Here is a 19122-nt window from a genome sequence, read left to right as displayed (position 1 = left end):
CATTTTCAACTCCAAAATTACATTTATTTAAACTCTATGCATGGCAGTGGGTTTTGCGACACATTGGGGGTTAGTTACGAAAGGCAAATCCTCTTTTCACTACAAGTGCAAAGTGCACTTGAAATTGCACTGAAAGTGCACTTGGAAGTGCAGTCGCTGTAGATCCGAGGGGGACATGTGAGGGGAAAAAAACAGCATTTTAGCTTGCACATGATTGGATAATAAAATCAGCAGAGCTTCCCCTCATATCAGATCTAGCCCTCAGATTTACAGTGACTGCACTTCCAAGTCCACTTTGTAAATAACCCCCAGTGTGGTGTCGTGAGTGTGGTGAGCTGCACTGCTTTAATATACAAGCTTGCTGTCGTTTTAAAAAGTGGAAAAAGGGGGGGGGGGGAATCTGCGCTAGTTCACAATATACAAATCTGCAGCTGACACAACATCTGGACACCAGATAATATATAACAAATTGTGGTGCATAAAAAGTTATATTTAATGGTGAAATGTGTTAATATCCATAAGTACGCAATACAAGATATTACCCAGTGAAGGTACTTCAACCAAAGGCACACCAGTGCACACCACATTTTATGTGAGAGGAGGCTTGTCGGAGGATTTTGACCCTCAAATTATAGAGCATTCATGACCGCTTTATATCAAGGTTTTCTCGAGTTGTAATTCCTTGGATACAAGCACCCCACAGGAAATAGCACCCAGGTCTTCCACTTTAGCAACTACCGCAATCCTCCTCCATAACTCGTGACTCCTAGCCATTTAAACATCCAGGGTGTACATATAAAAAATAAGCACACTTTCCATAGTGGGGGGGGGGGGGGTGATTATTTTCTGTACTCACTGTATATATTTTGCATCAAAGTACTGTTGGGAGCTTCCACAGTAAGTTGAACTCTATTATATGTGAATCTGGAATTCAGCCAGGCTGAGCCTGGCCCTGCGGTGTGTTAGTCGGGGCTCAGACTGTTCATGGTTGCACGGCTGAGGATTCCTGGATTTACATATGAAAGAGATCAACCGAATGTGGAAACTTCCAGGGGGGGGGGGGGGGCTGGCAGAACTACAATGGAGCAGACAAAAATCAGGTTGTAAACAGACTAGGCTAGGTGTGTTTGGCCCTAGGATAGCTGGACAGGATAGTGAAGGGAAAGATGCATGTAGGACAAGAAAGGAGCATGGAAAGCTTACAACATGCATGGGGACAAATGGGACATTCACAGCATATTACAATCATGGTAATTGGGGAAAAATGCAAGAAATACAAGAGCATTAAAGACATAGATTGTGATGTTAAAGGAGGAAACTTACCTTACTATACTCCTCCTGCATGACTTGTATGATGGCAGAACACGTCTCCGGTATGATGATCCCAAGCGCCTGGGGAGAGATGCCTGTCGAGAACTTGAGGTCCTGCAGGCTCCTCCCAGTCGCCAGGTACCGCAAAGCGGCAATAAGCCTCTGCTCGGCCGTGATGGCTTGGCGCATCAGTGTCCTGCCTCGTTATAAAGGGGGACAGAAGATCCAATAGACGGTGGAAAACGGGGGTCCGTCATATGGAGAAAGTTCCTGAAGTCCTCAGGATTATTCTCCTGGATTTCCCTAAGCAGAGGCATATGAAAGAATTGGTCACGCTGGCGAAACCAATTCTTGGCCCATGATCTCCTCCTCCTCCTGTTCCCAGCCACAGATCGAGCAACATTATGAACTGCAGAAGAAAGCCCATACGCAACACGAACTCGAGCATGAGAACGCACCTCCACATGGCTTCAAACCGGTCGGCTGGTCAGAACGCACTTGAAACAGAAAGCACCCCAAATCCAGCAAGACCTGTAAAGATCGCACTTGAAAAACAGTTACGAGCGGACAGGAAGGCTCTGCAAAACAGAAACGACCCGACCGCAAGCACTGAATGCCAAATACGAACCCACAAGAACAAACTGAACCCGAGAATACGATCTGCAAAGCACGGAGACTGAAAAGCGCGAATCGGCTCTAACCAAACTTTCACTAACACGCGGTAACACGGAATCAGCAAAAGCAGAGGCAAGGGTGGCGCCTAAGGCTTTGGCCTTCCCCTTTATAGTGACATTGTACGTGGTTTACGTGTCCGCGTTCTGACCCCGATCGGTTATTTAACCTATGGTGTGTAGGCACATCAGACCATCAGTCAGCTTCATCGGTTAACCGATGACAACGGTCTTTCGGACCGTTCTCATCGGATGGACTGATCGTGTGTACAGGGCTTTAACCGTATTTGAAAAGTCACTAAATAACCAGGACTACAAAATCCCACAAATAAAGAATTAGAATGTTTTTCAGGTTCCCACCACTATGTGGGATTCACAAAGTAAAAAATATTTTCTTTAGTTTTCTATTGCATTAGACATGAGTTAATGTTGGCAGAGGAAATCCATTAAATAAGACATCTCCTCAAAATGTGTTTCTGCTCTGTGTTGTCTTAAAATTACTAATTGACCTTCTCCAATTAAACATTGACCCGAACTTTCACTTACAAGTCAACGTGATCGTTTTGCAGTGGTGGACTTTTGATCTTTTGAACTATTGCTCTACAGTGATTTAAATATCATGCACATCAGCATCATATACTGTATGGTATACCATGGTGTCAGTAACTCACTACCATAAATTTCATGGAAAAAATGGGGAGATTTTATTTTTAAACTTTGTTTTTCAACATGTTGTTTGAATTACCAATTTAAAATGACATTTCATCCAAAATTGAAATATGTTTTTAAAGCTGTGGTCTTCTTCAGCCTCCGAAAATAGCCGAACATGTACAGCTCTACACGGCGCATGCGCAATCACTATCACACATGCAGCACGCTCTGGAAGGAGTGCTACTCCCTGCCCCTTGCAGAGAAGCACTAGCATGGGGAGCGTGCGGCATGTGTAATAGTCATTGCGCATGCGCCGTGTAGAGCTGACTCTCAGCTCTACATGCTCGGCTATTTTTGGAGGCTCGCTTGAGGTTAGTACTGCGCAGGTGCCGCGCCTGCGCAGTACAGGGGGGTCCTTATCCGCCAGGTGGAACTTATTCGGCAGAACTCCGACACGGTGAAGAGTGCTGGAGGGAGATGGAGGGAGGAGGTTAATAATTTTAAAGCAAGAGCAGAGACCGTGTAGCTGTCAGCCCTGATCCTGTGACACAGAAGGGGTGGGACAGCTAAAAGAAAAAAGGAACTGTCCTGACAAATCCAGGACTGGATGAAAAGTATGCACCTGATTGGCTCCTTGTCCTGCTTCTCCCTCCCTTAGTCTGAGCTCTTCTATACAGGTCTGCAAGAGGATATTACCTGGTCAAATTTAGGTGCTTGCATTAATAAAAAAAAAATGAATTTATGTTTTATTGAATATAGATTTGCAATTATTTGTATATTTTATATTTGCCAGGAGTTTAGCATTAAAGAAAACATGTTCTAAAAAAGTGCATAGGCTTTCACTGATATCCTTTGAAAATTGTTGTGATTCAATGGCTTCCATACTTTAATGCACTATCTGTTTCTATTTCTCCAGTAGTGGCAAATGGCCACACGCGGGAAATCTCCATACAGGATAAAGAGAAAAAGGAGAAGCATATTAATAAAGGCATGATGCTGTGTGTCTGCTATGCAGCTAGTATAGGAGGTACAGCAACATTAACAGGAACGGGACCAAACCTTGTACTGAAAGGACAGTTTAGCTCGTAAGTACATGGACCAATTTATATCAGTGTAATATACTGGGGAAAAAATAGAGCTGTTTTTCAAAGAAACCAATAACTTTAACATAATATGTCCCCTTTTCCTGCAGTTTTAAAAAAATCACAAGTGCTGTTTAAGATTATGTGTAAGCTGTCATCATAGGGTACCATGCTGTGTATTAATGTCACTATAACTGCAAAGTGACCATTTATGGACCTTGCTTTGTGCACTGGTCCAAATCATTTGATGGAGGGGGGAGTATGGTGTGAAGTTGCTTTTTTAGGGGTTGAGCTTGGCTCCTTAGTTCCAGTGAAGTGAACTCTTAAGGCGTCGGCATACCAAGACATTTTGGACAATTTCATGCTCCCAACTTCGTGGGAACAGTTTGGGGATGGCCCCTTCCTTTTCCAACATGACTGCACACCAGTGCACAAAGCAAGATCCATAAAGACTTGGGATGAATTTGAGCGGAGACTGCGAGCCTGGCCTTCTTGTCCAACATCAGTGCCTGACCTCACAAATGCACTTCTGGAAGAATGGTCAAATATTCCCATAGACACACTCCTAAACCTTGTGGACAGCCTTCTTAGAAGAGTTGAGGCTGTTATAGCTGCATAGGGTGGGCAAACTCAATATTGAACCCTATGGACTAAGACTGAGATGCCATTAAAGTTCATGTGCGGGTAAAGGCAGGCATCCCAATATTTTTGACAATGTAGTGTATCAAAAAGATAAGTAGATATAAGATCAGACTATCTAAACCTAAGATCAGACTATATAAACAATTTGCAGTTTTATCTGCAAATCTTGGCTTTACATGTAAAACCGGTGCCTGCCCACTTTTTTTGTCATAGATTAGTTTACCCAGATTTGGTCAAATTTACATTAAAGAAAAATTCTAATCTCAAGCCTTTACAACTTATTCGTGCAGTCCTGCATGTTCACTGCATCATAGACTCACCATATTTTGGGACAGATGGTATCTGATACCACTTGAAGGCTAAAGCCTCGTACACACGATCATCCATCCGATGAGAACGAACCGACGGACCGTTGTCATAGGTTAACCGATGAAGCTTAAAAAAACGATCGTGTCAGAACGCGGTGACGTAAAACACGACGTGCTGAAAAAAACGAAGTTCAATGCTTCCAAGCATGCGTCGACTTGATTCTGAGCATGCGTGGACGTGGATTTTTAACCGATGGTTGTGCGTACTAACGATCGGTTTTGACCTATCGGTTAGCAATCCATCGGTTAAATTTTAAAGCAAGTTGGCTTTTTTTTAACCGAAGGTTTAATAACCTATGGGGTTTACACACGATTGGTTTGGACCGATGAAAACGGTCCATCAGACCGTTATCCTCTGGTTAACCGATCGTGTGTACGAGGCCTTAGAAATCTAAAATCTATCCATATGTAAGATATAACTAAGCTATTGAAATTTTTTTCAAACCACACTGGCCCAAAAGGACGGATATTGAGCCATGTTGATAATGATTTGCACAGTCTAGCGAAGCGGGTATGGGGACATACTGGACAATCCATTGGGGGTCTGAAACCAGAAAAAGGTTAACTTCTGACCCAAAATGAATATTGTTGTATGTAAAGTTCTGGTAGCTGTTTAAGGCTTCATGCAAACTAGATGCTCAAAATGCTGGATAAAAATATTTTGCGTTTTTTTGCCAGCATTTTGCAGTATTTAGGAACGTTTGCCAAAGTGTTTCTATAAAGGAGCGGGCGGCCGTCGGCATCCTTAACAACCAGTAAATAGTTGGTTGTCAAGAAGTAGGTCCTTAACGGATGACTCATCCACACCTGACGCTGGCTCCCACCATCTGATAGCTCCACCACCTCCTGCTGCTAAATAAACTAAGGAGCAGGGCTGCCAGGTGTCCCCATTCCCTTGTGGTGTCATCGACCCAGCATGCACCAGTTGATGATGTCACAAGGAGCAGGGTCACCTGGTTATGTCATTGGGTAGACCAGATTCCGATAAGCCCCCCGAATGCAGATCCCCACAACCACTCCCCAGAGTTGAAGGGAAGAGGACCCTATCTACATCAAGCCCGCCTCATGTTGAGGGCATGTGGTCTGGTATGGTTTGTAATGATGTGTAGGCTTTATGTTATAATTCAAGTTCAAGTGGGGGTCACTCGTTTGTCGCCCCCTTTCCTAGCCTGTCAGGCTGCATGCTTGGATAAGGGTCTGGTATGTATTTTGGGGGGCCCCCATGGTATTTAAAAAAAAATATGGCATGGGGTTCCCCTCAAAATCCATACCAGACCTAAGAGACTGGTATGAATTTGGGGCAGACCCCACTTAAAAAATCCATACCAAACCAGAATGGCCATGCTATTTTTGTTTCTCAAACTTTAATTGCCAACCCTTTTGTTTGCACTCATCAGGGAACTCAAAGTCTGCATTGGGGAACCAGCATTTAGGAGTGTTCAGCATTTTTCTCTGCTGCAAACAAATGTGCTTTTTTCTGTTCCTAGGAGCTGAAGGTTGAAAAACGCTTCTAGCCTACAATAGTGTGCATGGACACATAGGATAACACTATTTGCTTCTAGGGACAGAAGAAAAAAAGCTCATATCTGGGGTGTAGAGGGGTCAGAGTGCTGGGGGGATATCTGGGGTGTAGAGGGGTCAGAGTGCTGGGGGGATATCTGGGGTGTAGAGGGGTCAGAGTGCTGGGGGGATATCTGGGGTGTAGAGGGGTCAGAGTGCTGGGGGGATATCTGGGGTGTAGTGGGGTCAGAGTGCTGGGGGGATATCTGGGGTGTAGTGGGGTCAGAGTGCTGGGGGGATATCTGGGGTGTAGAGGGGTCAGAGTGCTGGGGGGATATCTGGGGTGTAGAGGGGTCAGAGTGCTGGGGGGATATCTGGGGTGTAGAGGGGTCAGAGTGCTGAGGGATATCTGGTCTGCTTACCTGCGCTGTCTTCATTGTAGGGGCCCCAGAGCATTACTTTGCCCAGGGGCCCATGATGCTAATAAGACGGCCCTGCCCCCATCCACACATTTGAGGTGGATGGGGGAATCGCTCCCACTGTGCCATTGTGTTCTCACGACGGGGAGCCATGGATCGAAATTTGGCGGGTTAGTGAATAGAGTAAAGCTAGCAGAAAATTCACTTAGCACGAAATATATACTAAATTGAAGCGGGATTCCACCCGTGATTTTTTATTTTTTTTAAAGTCAGCTGCTACTAACACTTTAGCTGCTGACTTTTAATAAGGACACTTACCTGCCCTAGTCGCCCGCGATGTCGGCCCCCCGACGGCGATCGCTCGGTCCTCACGCCTCCATCCTCACTAAGGGAACAGGCAGTGAAGCCTTACGGCTTCACTGCCTGTTTCCTACTGCGCATGCCCGACTCGCGCGGCGCTTTGTGAATGGGCGGCTGCCTCCTGGGATACACAAAGTTCCCAGAAGGCAGTGCTCCCCATTTACCAGAAAACACAGCAATGGAGGACGAGGCAGAAGATCCACCGCAGTGGAGGAAGAGGCAGAAGAGCTACTTCCGCATAGCAACTGCCCTTTCAGGTGAGTATAAAAAAATTTTTTTTTTTTTTTGGGGGGGATAAAAAACAAAGGGTGGAACTCCACTTTAAGCTACTAGCAAAATTGGCCTAATGCTATCTATCATACATGCTATAAAATGTGATGAGCATCTCTGAGCTGTTTTGATTCTATTCCAGGATTTTCCCCAATAATGGTGATATATTGAATTTTGCTTCTTGGTTTGGATTTGCTTTCCCTAACATGATTGTGATGTTGTGCATTGCCTGGATGTGGCTTCAGTTGTCCTTCATGGGAATGAAGTAAGTTATGTCTCTTATGAATACAATGATAATTTGTAAACAAACACTGACTTACTTTAAAATGATCAACAAATAATATCAAGCAAGTAAGACCCCTTTCACACTGAGGCACTTGAAAACTGCCCATAAAACGCTGTGCGCTTTTGCTGCACTTTTAAATCACTTTTGTGGTGCATTTCAAGTGCTTTTGAGACGTTAGCAGTGCGCTTTTTTGAAGGTCACGTGACTCAAAAGAACCATTTTTAATGGAGAGGGGGCTTTTGAGGCGCTTTTTTTAGGACTCCAAACATGCTCAAAAAATGCTGATTGCAGGAGTTTTTTCATCGCCCTGCCAGCGCACCGCCCCAGTGTGAAAGCATTCATTGATATTAAAGCGGAGTTCCACCGAAAAAAATATTAAAAGTCAGCAGCTGCTTTTAATATATTGACACTTACCTGTCCAGGGTGCCTGCGATATCGGGTCCCGAAGCCAATTTGTCCCTAGGCTCTCGGGTGGAGGCGCGGCCATCTCCGCGAGTCATGCTGCGTGATGTCACTGGTCCCTGCTGTCTTCTGGGACCTGTGGGGTTTTTTTAGCACAAAAGTGCCTGAAAAGCACCTCAGTGTGAAAGGGGTCTAATAGTAAATAAGGGGAATTAAAAATAGGATATTCATCCTGGACTGATATAAGGAAAATTGGGAGCATCACACTGAAAAGACAAGAATCATTCCACATCATAATTCTTTGTTTCCAATCATTTTTATTGGTAATTTCCAGGTCGTGCAGATCAAACAAATACAAATGTCTAATATAGAGAATGGTTATCCATCAATATCAACCAATGATAACATTCAAAAAAGGAAGAGGCCTGAGAATAGGCCTTTAAGGCTACATAGAAGAATTTTCAGGTACCAGATAGCCAGTCTGGGATGCACACATAAAGTTCTTTGGAGCAGGATTTCCTTAGAGAAAATCAGTACTGAAAAAAATCTAGGTTGCCATCGCTGAACCTCTTTTGAAAATGTTATTTTAATCCAAAATCACTTTTTTGTATAGTTTTGGATAGAGGAGAGATGGATTAGAACCCCTGTCAGTTTTTATTGCTGCCTGTGTCCCCGTTAGGGAGATTCACCCTCTCTATTTGTCCTGTTTATCATTATAAGGGAAAGAAAATCACAAATTTTGTGTTGTCCCTAAAAAAGTAATAGGGGGGATCTCCCCATGGGGACACTAGTTCACGTGATTCTCTTCATTTGCAGGGATTTGCGCTCACTTCCTGTTTTGGCTATGGGACAGGAAGTGAAGGTAAATGTCTCCAATGGGACAGAGATGACAAAAATAAACCTTTATAGAGGTCTTAAAGGGTCACTAAAGGAATTTTTTTTTTAGCTAAATAGCTTCCTTTACCTTACTGCAGTCCTGGTTTCATGTCCTCATTGTTCGTTTTTGCTCTGATGTTGCTGTAATTCTGCTCTGTTGTGGACACTTCCTGATTGTCTGGCTCCTTATGAAAAAAGTCATGGGAGACTTTAGTTTCGTTTTCCTAGCCATGACTCTCTATGGCACTGTCCAGCACAGAGGCTTGAAATAACATGCAAAGACTAAACTAGTTTCAGTTTCGTTTTTGCATCTAGGAGGCACATTATATGATAGATTTTTATCTATTTTTTAATCGTTTTTAAAAGGAATCAGTTAACTATTATGTCTCTATACCCTGTAAACAGTCCTTTCAGCAAAAAAAAAAATCCTTTAGTGATCCTTTAACTCTCCTTTATTCTATCCAAAAAGAAAAAAGTTTTGACTATAGTTCCACTTTCAGCATTGTGTTCTCTTTGTATTTTTCAAGTATCATTGGATGTAGTTAAAAAAAAAAAAAAAAGCTGTATTCTAGTGTTTTTAGCTTAATGAATTGAGCCAATGCTCTCTTAAGTGTAAATTATTTTTAATCTTATATTTGTTAAAGTTGTCAAAAAGCGCCCTGAGCTCAACCTTTTTTGAAGCCAATTAGAGCCTCATTGATATCCATGCGTCTGGCACCCTACATGTAGATTAGGGGCCGGACACATGGATTAGGGGGGTGGTACCATGCGCCCCTAGTGGAGCAGCCGCCACTGGTTGAAAGCATTCTTACTTTACAGCATTTATTCACACCTGCCTAAAACTTTTATACAGTGCTGTACATACAGTACAAGATAATCAGGAGTAAAGAGGGACAAAGAAAAACAAAAAAAAATAGTAAGTGATTAGATAAATAAATGTGGGGAGATGGAGGGGGAACCTCTCTCAGTATAAACTACATCTCTAAGGTGTAGACCGTAGCATCACCTCTGAAGGCCCCAAGTAAACAAAGAAGAGGTCAACATGAGCACTCAACAGCTCTCAGTAGGTATAGTCATAGGTACGTGTCAAAAGAGAAATGTGTATAAAATATGTGCTGTGCTACCCCCTATAATGGTATTTTTCACCAGTGTGATAACCACAAGAACCAAAAAATATAATAAATATATATGACACAAATCTTAAGAATCTTTAAACAATAATCCAAACGATTGTGTACATATACTGTATTCTCAAATTTTGCTACCAAATCTAAATTCTCACCATGTAATTAATTGTTCATCAAACAATAAACAGTCCTCTCATGTATCTTCAAAAAAAAGATCCACTTCCTATTTTCCATATCCAATATCTCAAGTGGTATTATCAGTTAATTGATTCACCTCGTGCTCCTTATTCCACCACCAGTTTTCTATGCACTCACCAGAATATTCAACCCTAAAATGGGTCTAGCCATGCATGTAAATATTGTCCATTAGGACAGCTCCAGACCTCCAAACCTGTCCATCTGGTGCTTTCTGATGCCACTTAACCTTTGAGGATTTACACGTCCCAAAAAGAATGCCATATAAAATAGTGTATTTCGCTTTTTATTAATATAATGTGCCTTCAAATGCCTTTCCAAAAATGGCGCTTGGTCGTTACATTCTTCCAGCGCCCGTTCCACACACACCGTAACTGACTCTTGCAGAAGTGATGTCACAACGTAAAACCATGCCCAATGCGCTTTGTCTGGCTTGATGTAATCAGGAGCGGATATCCACTGCATGTCCGCCACTGTCCTATATACCTTAGCAGCCATTTCCAATTGATCAGTACCCAATTGATAGGTCCCCCAGCACCATCTTGTGTATGGACAGCACTACGACACCATACAATACTGACAATGGACTAAACTATCATAGACAATACTAAAATCTCATAATACATATAAATTGTTTAAAATTTTATTGGGCATAAAATATTGCTAATAACCTCTAAAAAAAAAACAACACCTAGTCTAAACTTACCATAAATATAATATAACATTAAACATGTATGAGAAAACAGTTTAAAGCTATACCAATATTTAACCCATAAGGTTGCAATGTATTTATCTGGAACATCCACTTGGTCTCATTTTGTAATACCTCTTTAGTCAGATCTGAATTCCTCCAATTATTCCTGACCTTGTCAATACCACAAAAGACTAAAAGACCCAGGTCCTTGGTATTGAACTCTTGAAAATGCCTAGAAACACTGTATTTATGAAAGCCTTTCTTAAAGCGTAAGTTAACCCCAAAAAAATGGATCCTGCTCTTTTAAAGCATGTTATGACACAGTGCTTGTGCTGTACCATTTGGACCCCTGTAACACCTAAAAAAACCTGGCTCAAAACAGCCTCTAATCCTGCATATTATTCACTCACCAGAAGGAGTTGGCCCCTAGATTATAAGGAGGTCATATAATGTTTTGTGCATATGGTATTCTAGGCTCTTATCTCTCCCTCACTTCATAGGCACCAACCATCCAAATATGTTGCAAATGCCACTTCTCTCCCTCCGGTCAGACAACGTAATCAAAAGTGAAAAATCATAGCGTAGTATATCAAAAACCATACAAATGTGCACCTGTGATATTACTCTCACGTTTAAATAAGTGCCCACATGCAAAACCAAAAGTGCTAAATCGTGCTCAATCGTGACAGGTCCCCTTCATGCTGAACCCTCAATCTAAAATGCCCACTCACCGGACATAAGTCAGTCACCAGTCAATATCCCTAATCGCTGCCACACCAGTCATATGATGCGCTGTACTGCCCTGGCATTTTAGAGCCTCAAAAAAATGATAGGCCGTCAATACTTCGGGATTGATCAATTTTCAAATAAATATACCATGGTTTGTATATGCTATAACTTTTACACAGAGTAAATAATATACAATGATTGGGTTAATTTTACCAGGCAAATCTAGCAGAATACATTTTGGCTTACATTTATGAATAAAGATTATTTGTTTGCAACATTTTATAACAGAAACTAGGGAAATTCAAGGTAGTTTAATGAAACACTCGTTGTCTAGACACAGCGGTAGTATAGCACAGTCTTGTTCTGTTAGATCCAATGAAAAGGCTTCATTTACTTGCTTTTCTCTACCCTTCTTCTGTGGCTGCACTTTGCCTAACATACTATAAGTATTAAGATTTTATTTCCTGCCTCTTCTGTAATTCATTTTTTTTATTCTGGTCCTGTGTTGCCACTTTTTCTGAGCTGCTTTCTTTCTTCTTATTCAGTTTCCTTCTCTATTTCTTCTCTTCTCCTTCCTACAGGTAGATTTGGTGGACTGATCATGCAGATACAGTAAGAAATTCAGGAATGTGACAGTAGGTGAAGATAAGGAGTTTATGTATTCTTCGGAAAATCGCTTTTATGGCTTCATTAAAGAGTAACCCCTTCACCTTTTCTTCATATTAAGCTTAAAGAAGACATGGGGATGTGGAGCTAAAAGTTCAGAGAAGGAGCGAGCGGCTTATAATGTCATCCGAGAAGAATACCGCAAGCTGGGGCCAATTTCCTTTGCAGAGTATAACGTGCTTTTTCTCTTCACCCTGCTGGTCATCCTTTGGTTTACAAGAGATCCTGGTTTTGTTAAAGGTTGGGCCACTGTGCTCTTCAATAAGGACAATGTGGAGTAAGGCTTTTTGCATTTTTTATTTAGTGATATTTTATAATTGCATATGAATTTCTGTAGTGTGTTCCTTCTAATCAACCCAAGCGCTACCTTTTTTCCATATCCAGAATTTACCATTAGGCACAGTAGGACTGTCACAATGTTCAAAGCCAAGTTCAGAGGATTAAAGGGGTTGTAAAGGAAAACATTTTTTTCCCTAAATAGCTTCCTTTACCTTCTTCACTTACCTCATCCTTCGATTTTGCTTTTAAATGTCCTTATATGTCCTAATGTCCTTAGGGAGGGGGCGAGCACGACACTCCACACCAGGGAGAAAGCCTTGCATTACTGTGTGGAGTTACAGACAGAAGAACAGGAAGTGAGGATTTCTCAGAAGAAATAAGGACATTTAAAAGCCAAATGGAAGGATGAGGTAAGTGAAGGAGGACTGCACTAAGGAAAAGGAAGCTGTTTAGGAAAAAAAATTGTACCTTTTACAACCCCTTTAACATATTGGTAAATTTGGTAAAAAGTTATGTAATAGATTTAATTGTAGACTGAAGTCTTGTGAGAAATTTGGCTATATCAGTCATAAATCACATTAGTGTGAAACCCCACATATGTTTTAATATGTAATGGTTAACACCTATCTGTTTTTCAATCTGCAGGTATGTAACTGATGCCACTGTGGCTATATTTGTAGCTGTCCTTCTGTTTGTTCTGCCAGCAAAAAGACCTAAATTTACCTGCCATACGCAGAGTGACAGTTTTGATCTTGAAGATCCACGAGAAGGTGAGAATAAATAAACATGTAAAACACTCCCAACCTTCAATGTAATGCACCCTCAATACACTCAGAAATACATTGGTGGAAATAGAGCCTAAACATATAAATGTGTGGGTGGTTCATAGGTTGTTCATCTGTACATGTTGCCTTAAAATTAGAACTAAGGGAAAAACCTTTTTTTTTTTCGTTGTGGACTGAGTAGGGGAGGGTATAACTCCCGTCATTTCTTTCCGTCCCATTATGAAGATTTTCCTTTTACTTCCTGTCTCATAGTCAAAACAGGAAGTGAGAAAAAATCTTTCCAAAGTGAGGGAATCCTGGGTTGTTACCAAGGAATTAGTATTTGTGACGGTATTAGAATGATATCCCCGTCAAAGATTCCCTTTTTCCCATAAAAGAACATCCCATCCTGGAATCGCCATAATAAACCACACATGAGTCAGTGCTTACTGCTGGAACAAGACAGACTTTAATGGTATAACACACAGCTTATATGTAATTTCCAAAACTGTTACAATGACAAATCTCCGCCCCCTCACACTGGGGCTTCCATACAGATCATGGGCAGACATTTCGGAGCCGACCCTGAAAACACATTTTCTTTAGATAATGACATCAGTGAAGGTAATTACTAGTTGTACAGAATACATTATCTAGACAGCCTGACCACAATGAAGCAATCAGAATAATTAACATGAGCCACTTCTAATCACGGTAAACAGTAACCACAGGGCTCCTTCCCACACACAATTACCCTTTGAAATAGGACTGGCTGAGGAAGGGTCATTAACATTTCAAAAGCCTGTTAGCAGAGGGGTGAGTCACACCTGAAATCACCTGTTACACTTAACACACAGCAATATTACTTAGCAGGGAGAATTTAAACTGAAGCATCCTTCACAATGCCCCCCTTTTTCTCCCTGCTCCGGCAACCCGGTTGGACCTTCCCTGGTCCAGTAGGGTTGACGGGTTCAGAGCTTTTAGTCCGAGGTTAACTCCGTTTAGCGTGACTGACCTCCCTTGGCAACTGCTTCCGACTCAGGTATGTCACCGGGTCGTCAGATCACACGCCGGTCAGTCCCCAAGTCTTTGTGCGATCTGCAGAGTCACCAGAAGTCAGTGTGAAGACGGCGAATGGGTCTGTGCACCGCCGTCTAGGTGTCCCGCTATGGGAGGGGGCAGGTTATGGCTCTGAAGTGACAATCACAGGAGATTCATAAAAAAGAAAAAGTTATATTTGTTGGAATGCTGTAGCACTGGTGCTCAGAGTCCGGGGGGGGGGAATCAGTGCCCCATAGGGTCAGCCACCCCATGCTCCCTCCGCAGCCGCCGGTTCTCCGCATTGAGCTTCTCCAGCTCCATCTCCAGTTCATGGAGCCTGGGGGGGTCAGCCTGCTGTGACCTCAGGTGGTTGTTCTCCTCCTCCATGCGGCTTATGCACTCCTCCAGCTCTATGTACCCACAGATCTGCTCCTGCTTGCTCATGTCCTGCAGGCTCTCCACGTGGTCCTTCATCATCAGGAACTGGGTGGTGGTGTAAGGGGCCACCGGTGGGCCCTTGGCGAACATCTCGGCCCGCATCTGGGACGCCCGCTGCGACTCCCACTCCTCCAGTCGCTTCTTCTCCTCCCAGGTCAGCTTGTTATACGGCTTCCAGGACCTCTTCTTCTTGGAGGGTGGCCGGCCGTGCCTCTTTCTGCCCAGCTCCCTCCAGGGCCCCTCCGGCTCATGGCTGTCGCCCATGACCAGCTGACAATGGTGTTCCCTGTTGTCCGTAATAACAGATTGTACCATGAGGGCTTCGTAAGGGGTGCCCAATGGTTCTTCCCGACCCAGCTCCTGGGGATCCCAAGCAGAGTCTACACAATGGGCTGCTGCTGGTGGGCGGTACCCAGGTTGAGACCAATTTGACCTGGTGTTGTCATTCAGGGGGTAATTCTGCTTGAAGTGACCCAGCTGTTTGCACCGGAAGCAGTGTTGTTCGTTGTCCTCCTGGTGTGGATAGCAAGGGCTAGATGTCATTGGTCTGTTAGGAGGTTGTACTCGTGGTGTGACCTGGTTTGTCTTGCGAGTATCCGCATATTCACCTGCCAACTTCGCGGCCTCTGGTAGAGTCATGGGCCTGCGATCTCTCACCCAGTCTTTGACGTCCGTCTGGATGTGATTGTAAAATTGCTCCAGGAGCATTAGTTGCAAAATGTCTTCTGCGGTGGTGGCCTGGCTGCTGTTAACCCAGTTAGAGGCCGACAGGGATAACTGGCATGCCCATTCTGCGTAAGAGTCTTTCGTGGTTTTGTGTGAGTCCCTGAACTTCTGTCAGTGGGACCTTGGGGTTACTGCATAACGAGCCAGGAGCACTTCTTTAACCCGGGCGTAGCTATGGATATCCTGATCTGGCACAGTCCGGAAAGCATCAGAAGCTTTGCCTGACAGTTTGCCTGACAATATTGCAACCCACTCTCCTCTAGCTATTCGGTGCAGGTTACATTGTCGCTCAAAATCTGCCAGGTAGTTATCAATCTCACAGTCCTTTTCATCAAAAGCTTTAAAAGCGCTAAACGGAATATCTTCCTTGCGTCTGCTGTGCTGTACTCACTGTTTGGAGAATGTGCGGCTGCTTGTTGGACTGCTGCCAGTTTTAACTGCGTCTCTTATTTGTTTAGCCTCCTCCGCTAACAGGTCCATCACTTTCAGCACCACATCCGCCATTGGGTTCGGACCGAACCATGCTAGCTTCTCTCTCATTAGCTTGTTGGCTGGTGATTCCTCCTCCTGAATCACTGGTGTCTCCATCTCTTGTACTGCTGGCGTTGCTGCAACCGAGTTCTCCTGGTCTAGCTCCATTAATTCTGCTATGATGCCCCGCTTAGTTTTGTTGCTAGCAATCCTTCCACGACTTCCAGTAGTTCTTCCAGTGTCTGCTTGGAATCCGGGTGTAAAGGAGAGTAGAAGGGAAAATCCCACCGCTGCCACCAATTGTGACGGTATTAGAATGATATCCCCGTCAAAGATTCCCTTTTTCCCATAAAAGAACATCCCATCCTGGAATCGCCATAATAAGCCACACATGAGTCAGTGCTTACTGCTGGAACAAGACAGACTTTAATGGTATAACACACAGCTTATATGTAATTTCCAAAACTGTTACAATGACAAATCTCCGCCCCCTCACACTGGGGCTTCCATACAGATCATGGGCAGACATTTCGGAGCCGACCCTGAAAACACATTTTCTTTAGATAATGACATCAGTGAAGGTAATTACTAGTTGTACAGAATACATTATCTAGACAGCCTGACCACAATGAAGCAATCAGAATAATTAACATGAGCCACTTCTAATCACAGTAAACAGTAACCACAGGGCTCCTTCCCACACACAATTACCCTTTGAAATAGGACTGGCTGAGGAAGGGTCATTAACATTTCAAAAGCCTGTTAGCAGAGGGGTGAGTCACACCTGAAATCACCTGTTACACTTAACACACAGCAATATTACTTAGCAGGGAGAATTTAAACTGAAGCATCCTTCACAGTATTCTCATTGGAAGAATTGCCCCCTGTTTCTTCTCTGGTGATGACCCAAAATTTAGGATTTTCTTTTACAGTATTACTTTCAGTGATAATAGTACACACAAAGTCTGAGCCCACAGCCTGATATACAGGGCACAGAGAGTGGAAACTGTCAGCTTATGTTGTCCATGCTTACAGCTCCATAAGAGCACTTTCGTTCAGAAAAATAGAAGCTGACAACCGCAAACACCAACTATTACACTGGTCCAAGACAGCCTAGTGTTGTACCAGCTTGTGTTGTTGTCAGTTTGTGTTTTTGCAAAGGAGGCTCTTTTCTCCAGCTGCATTCATTCACCACACAAGCTGACCATTTCCACTCTTTTCATTCCCCTGAATAGCAGGCTGCAGCTCTGCACACTATGTGAAAACAAACGAGAGATGAGGAGACAGGCCACTTCACAGTATGGCAATGCTCTATCTGGCAGCTTATTAGGTGGTAGAAAGGGCTGTGTAGGCTTAGCTTGACTGCCTGTCATGCCCCCTCTCCTCTTGAGCTGCCACTCAATACTCCATCTCCATTGATCGGTGTTGTTGCATAGCTAGACAACTGGGCAGGGCTAGCAATCCAAATCCACAGCTCAGTAACACCTGCATAGATTTAGATTGGGAAAAGTGCCTTGTGCACTATCCCCTGTTTGGTTTAACAAGCTATTCTGGATCGGCTGCAAAGGCTATGAATGTGGTTTTCAGGAGCACATGGCGCTCATTGCCCTGATGAGAATATCCATACCAAATCACCTTTCCAGATAGCTTACTCAGTCACAACTCACATGAAAGAAGATCTGGCGATGTTTATTCCTTGTATGGTCCGTAGAATGTGCAGTTACAACAGGTAAAAGAACGATTCTTTCATGCAGGTTTAGAAGATGCAACAGGTCACACTGATTGTACAGCATAAAATGACTGATACAGAGAAGAGGGGGGAAGAGAAAACTCAGGAGCATGCAAACTACGGAGTGGCACAAGAGACAAACTTAAGATGAACATTAAAGAAACAGTACATTATAATAAATCAATATCATGTAACATGACACAAGCTGCATCCTCTTCTAGTGATTGATCTTTAGCTATTAACCCCAAAGTTGTTGTTTTTTCTCAAACAAATGTTTTTTATTTAAAAAGGTACAATACATCCATTACCGGCATCAGAGCAACATATTATATTAGACTTGTACAATGCTTAAATTCACTTGGAGTACTGCAAGTTTCACACAAACATATACATTGTATGCATCTTCACACTAAATAGAGTTAACCATAACCTGAGACAGTAGTGCAACAAGCTAGTCTGAGTCCCTGCCACTAATTCAGTGATGCCATATTTACAATAACCTATCCAATACATGAAGAACCATCTTTACACCCGAGGCGTTTCAGGGTAACCTTCTTCAGGGGTGTGTAGAGAAGGACAATTAGTTCATCTAAGCATAAAAATACATAAAGTTAATTACATGCATTTAGAACATTATTAAATATATACAAAACGTTTTCTTTATATGTGATGTATATACATGTAATCATTCACTTAAGTATTATAAAGGATGATTGAAAATATAAACAGCACGCTGGGTTCAATCAATGAGGTTGCCAGTCAAACAAGAAATGGGTATCAGGATATACAATTAATGCAAGTTTGAGACGAACATTTATACAGGTGTTCATCCCGGAGAAATTATTCCAAAGATCGAGAAGCCGGTGGATCAGCCAGAAGAGATATACTGGGATGGAGGTCCCTAAAAATATATAAGATAATAAATACAAATAATAGATTGTACCCAAATAGGGCTAAAAATTGTATATATTATATAGAAAGAGTAATAATTTGCTACAATAACAGTTTATATGTTAATAAAGGATAATGAAAGGTTATATATTTATATGTCCTGATTATATGAGATCCGCAACAGACCTAATAATGTCCGCTGTCAAACAGTACACTGTATTACTACAGGGATAGAAAAAGATATGACATTACTATAGGGATTAATCTAGCCTTAATTTTAACCTCTATTTTTTTAAGTATTTGTAGAACTATTTAAATTAATATTATATGAAAAAAGGAAGAGGGAGGGGGGCTAGATCAAATATATACACTATGGGCCAGATCCACAAAGAACTGCCTATCTTTAGGCAGGCGTAGCGTATCTCAGAGGTTCCTTATCCAGAAAATTTGCGCCGTAAGTTACGGCGGCGTAGTGTAAATGTGTCGGCGTAAGGGCGCAAAATTCAAATGACTAAGATGCGGGCGTGTTTTATG

The 19122-nt window shown here is 42.7% G+C and overlaps 1 protein-coding gene across 4 annotated transcripts in view; it reads left to right on the top strand.

The window, feature by feature from the left end:
* SLC13A5 (solute carrier family 13 member 5) overlaps positions 1–19122 on the top strand; it is a 163435-nt gene that overhangs the window by 131955 nt on the left and 12358 nt on the right. For all 4 annotated transcript variants that reach the window (XM_040338481.1, XM_040338484.1, XM_040338480.1 and 1 more), the window contains 4 exons: positions 3550–3718; positions 7417–7539; positions 12311–12526; positions 13174–13298. In XM_040338481.1, coding sequence (XP_040194415.1) covers positions 3550–3718; positions 7417–7539; positions 12311–12526; positions 13174–13298 — 633 coding nt within the window. The remainder of the gene's footprint in view (positions 1–3549; positions 3719–7416; positions 7540–12310; positions 12527–13173; positions 13299–19122) is intronic.

Source organism: Rana temporaria, chromosome 2 (genome assembly GCF_905171775.1).
Source record: "Rana temporaria chromosome 2, aRanTem1.1, whole genome shotgun sequence".
In the NCBI taxonomy this organism is placed as follows: domain Eukaryota; kingdom Metazoa; phylum Chordata; class Amphibia; order Anura; family Ranidae; genus Rana; species Rana temporaria.
The sequence above is the reverse complement of the archived record's forward strand: the minus strand, read 5'-3'. Positions and strand labels throughout refer to the sequence as shown.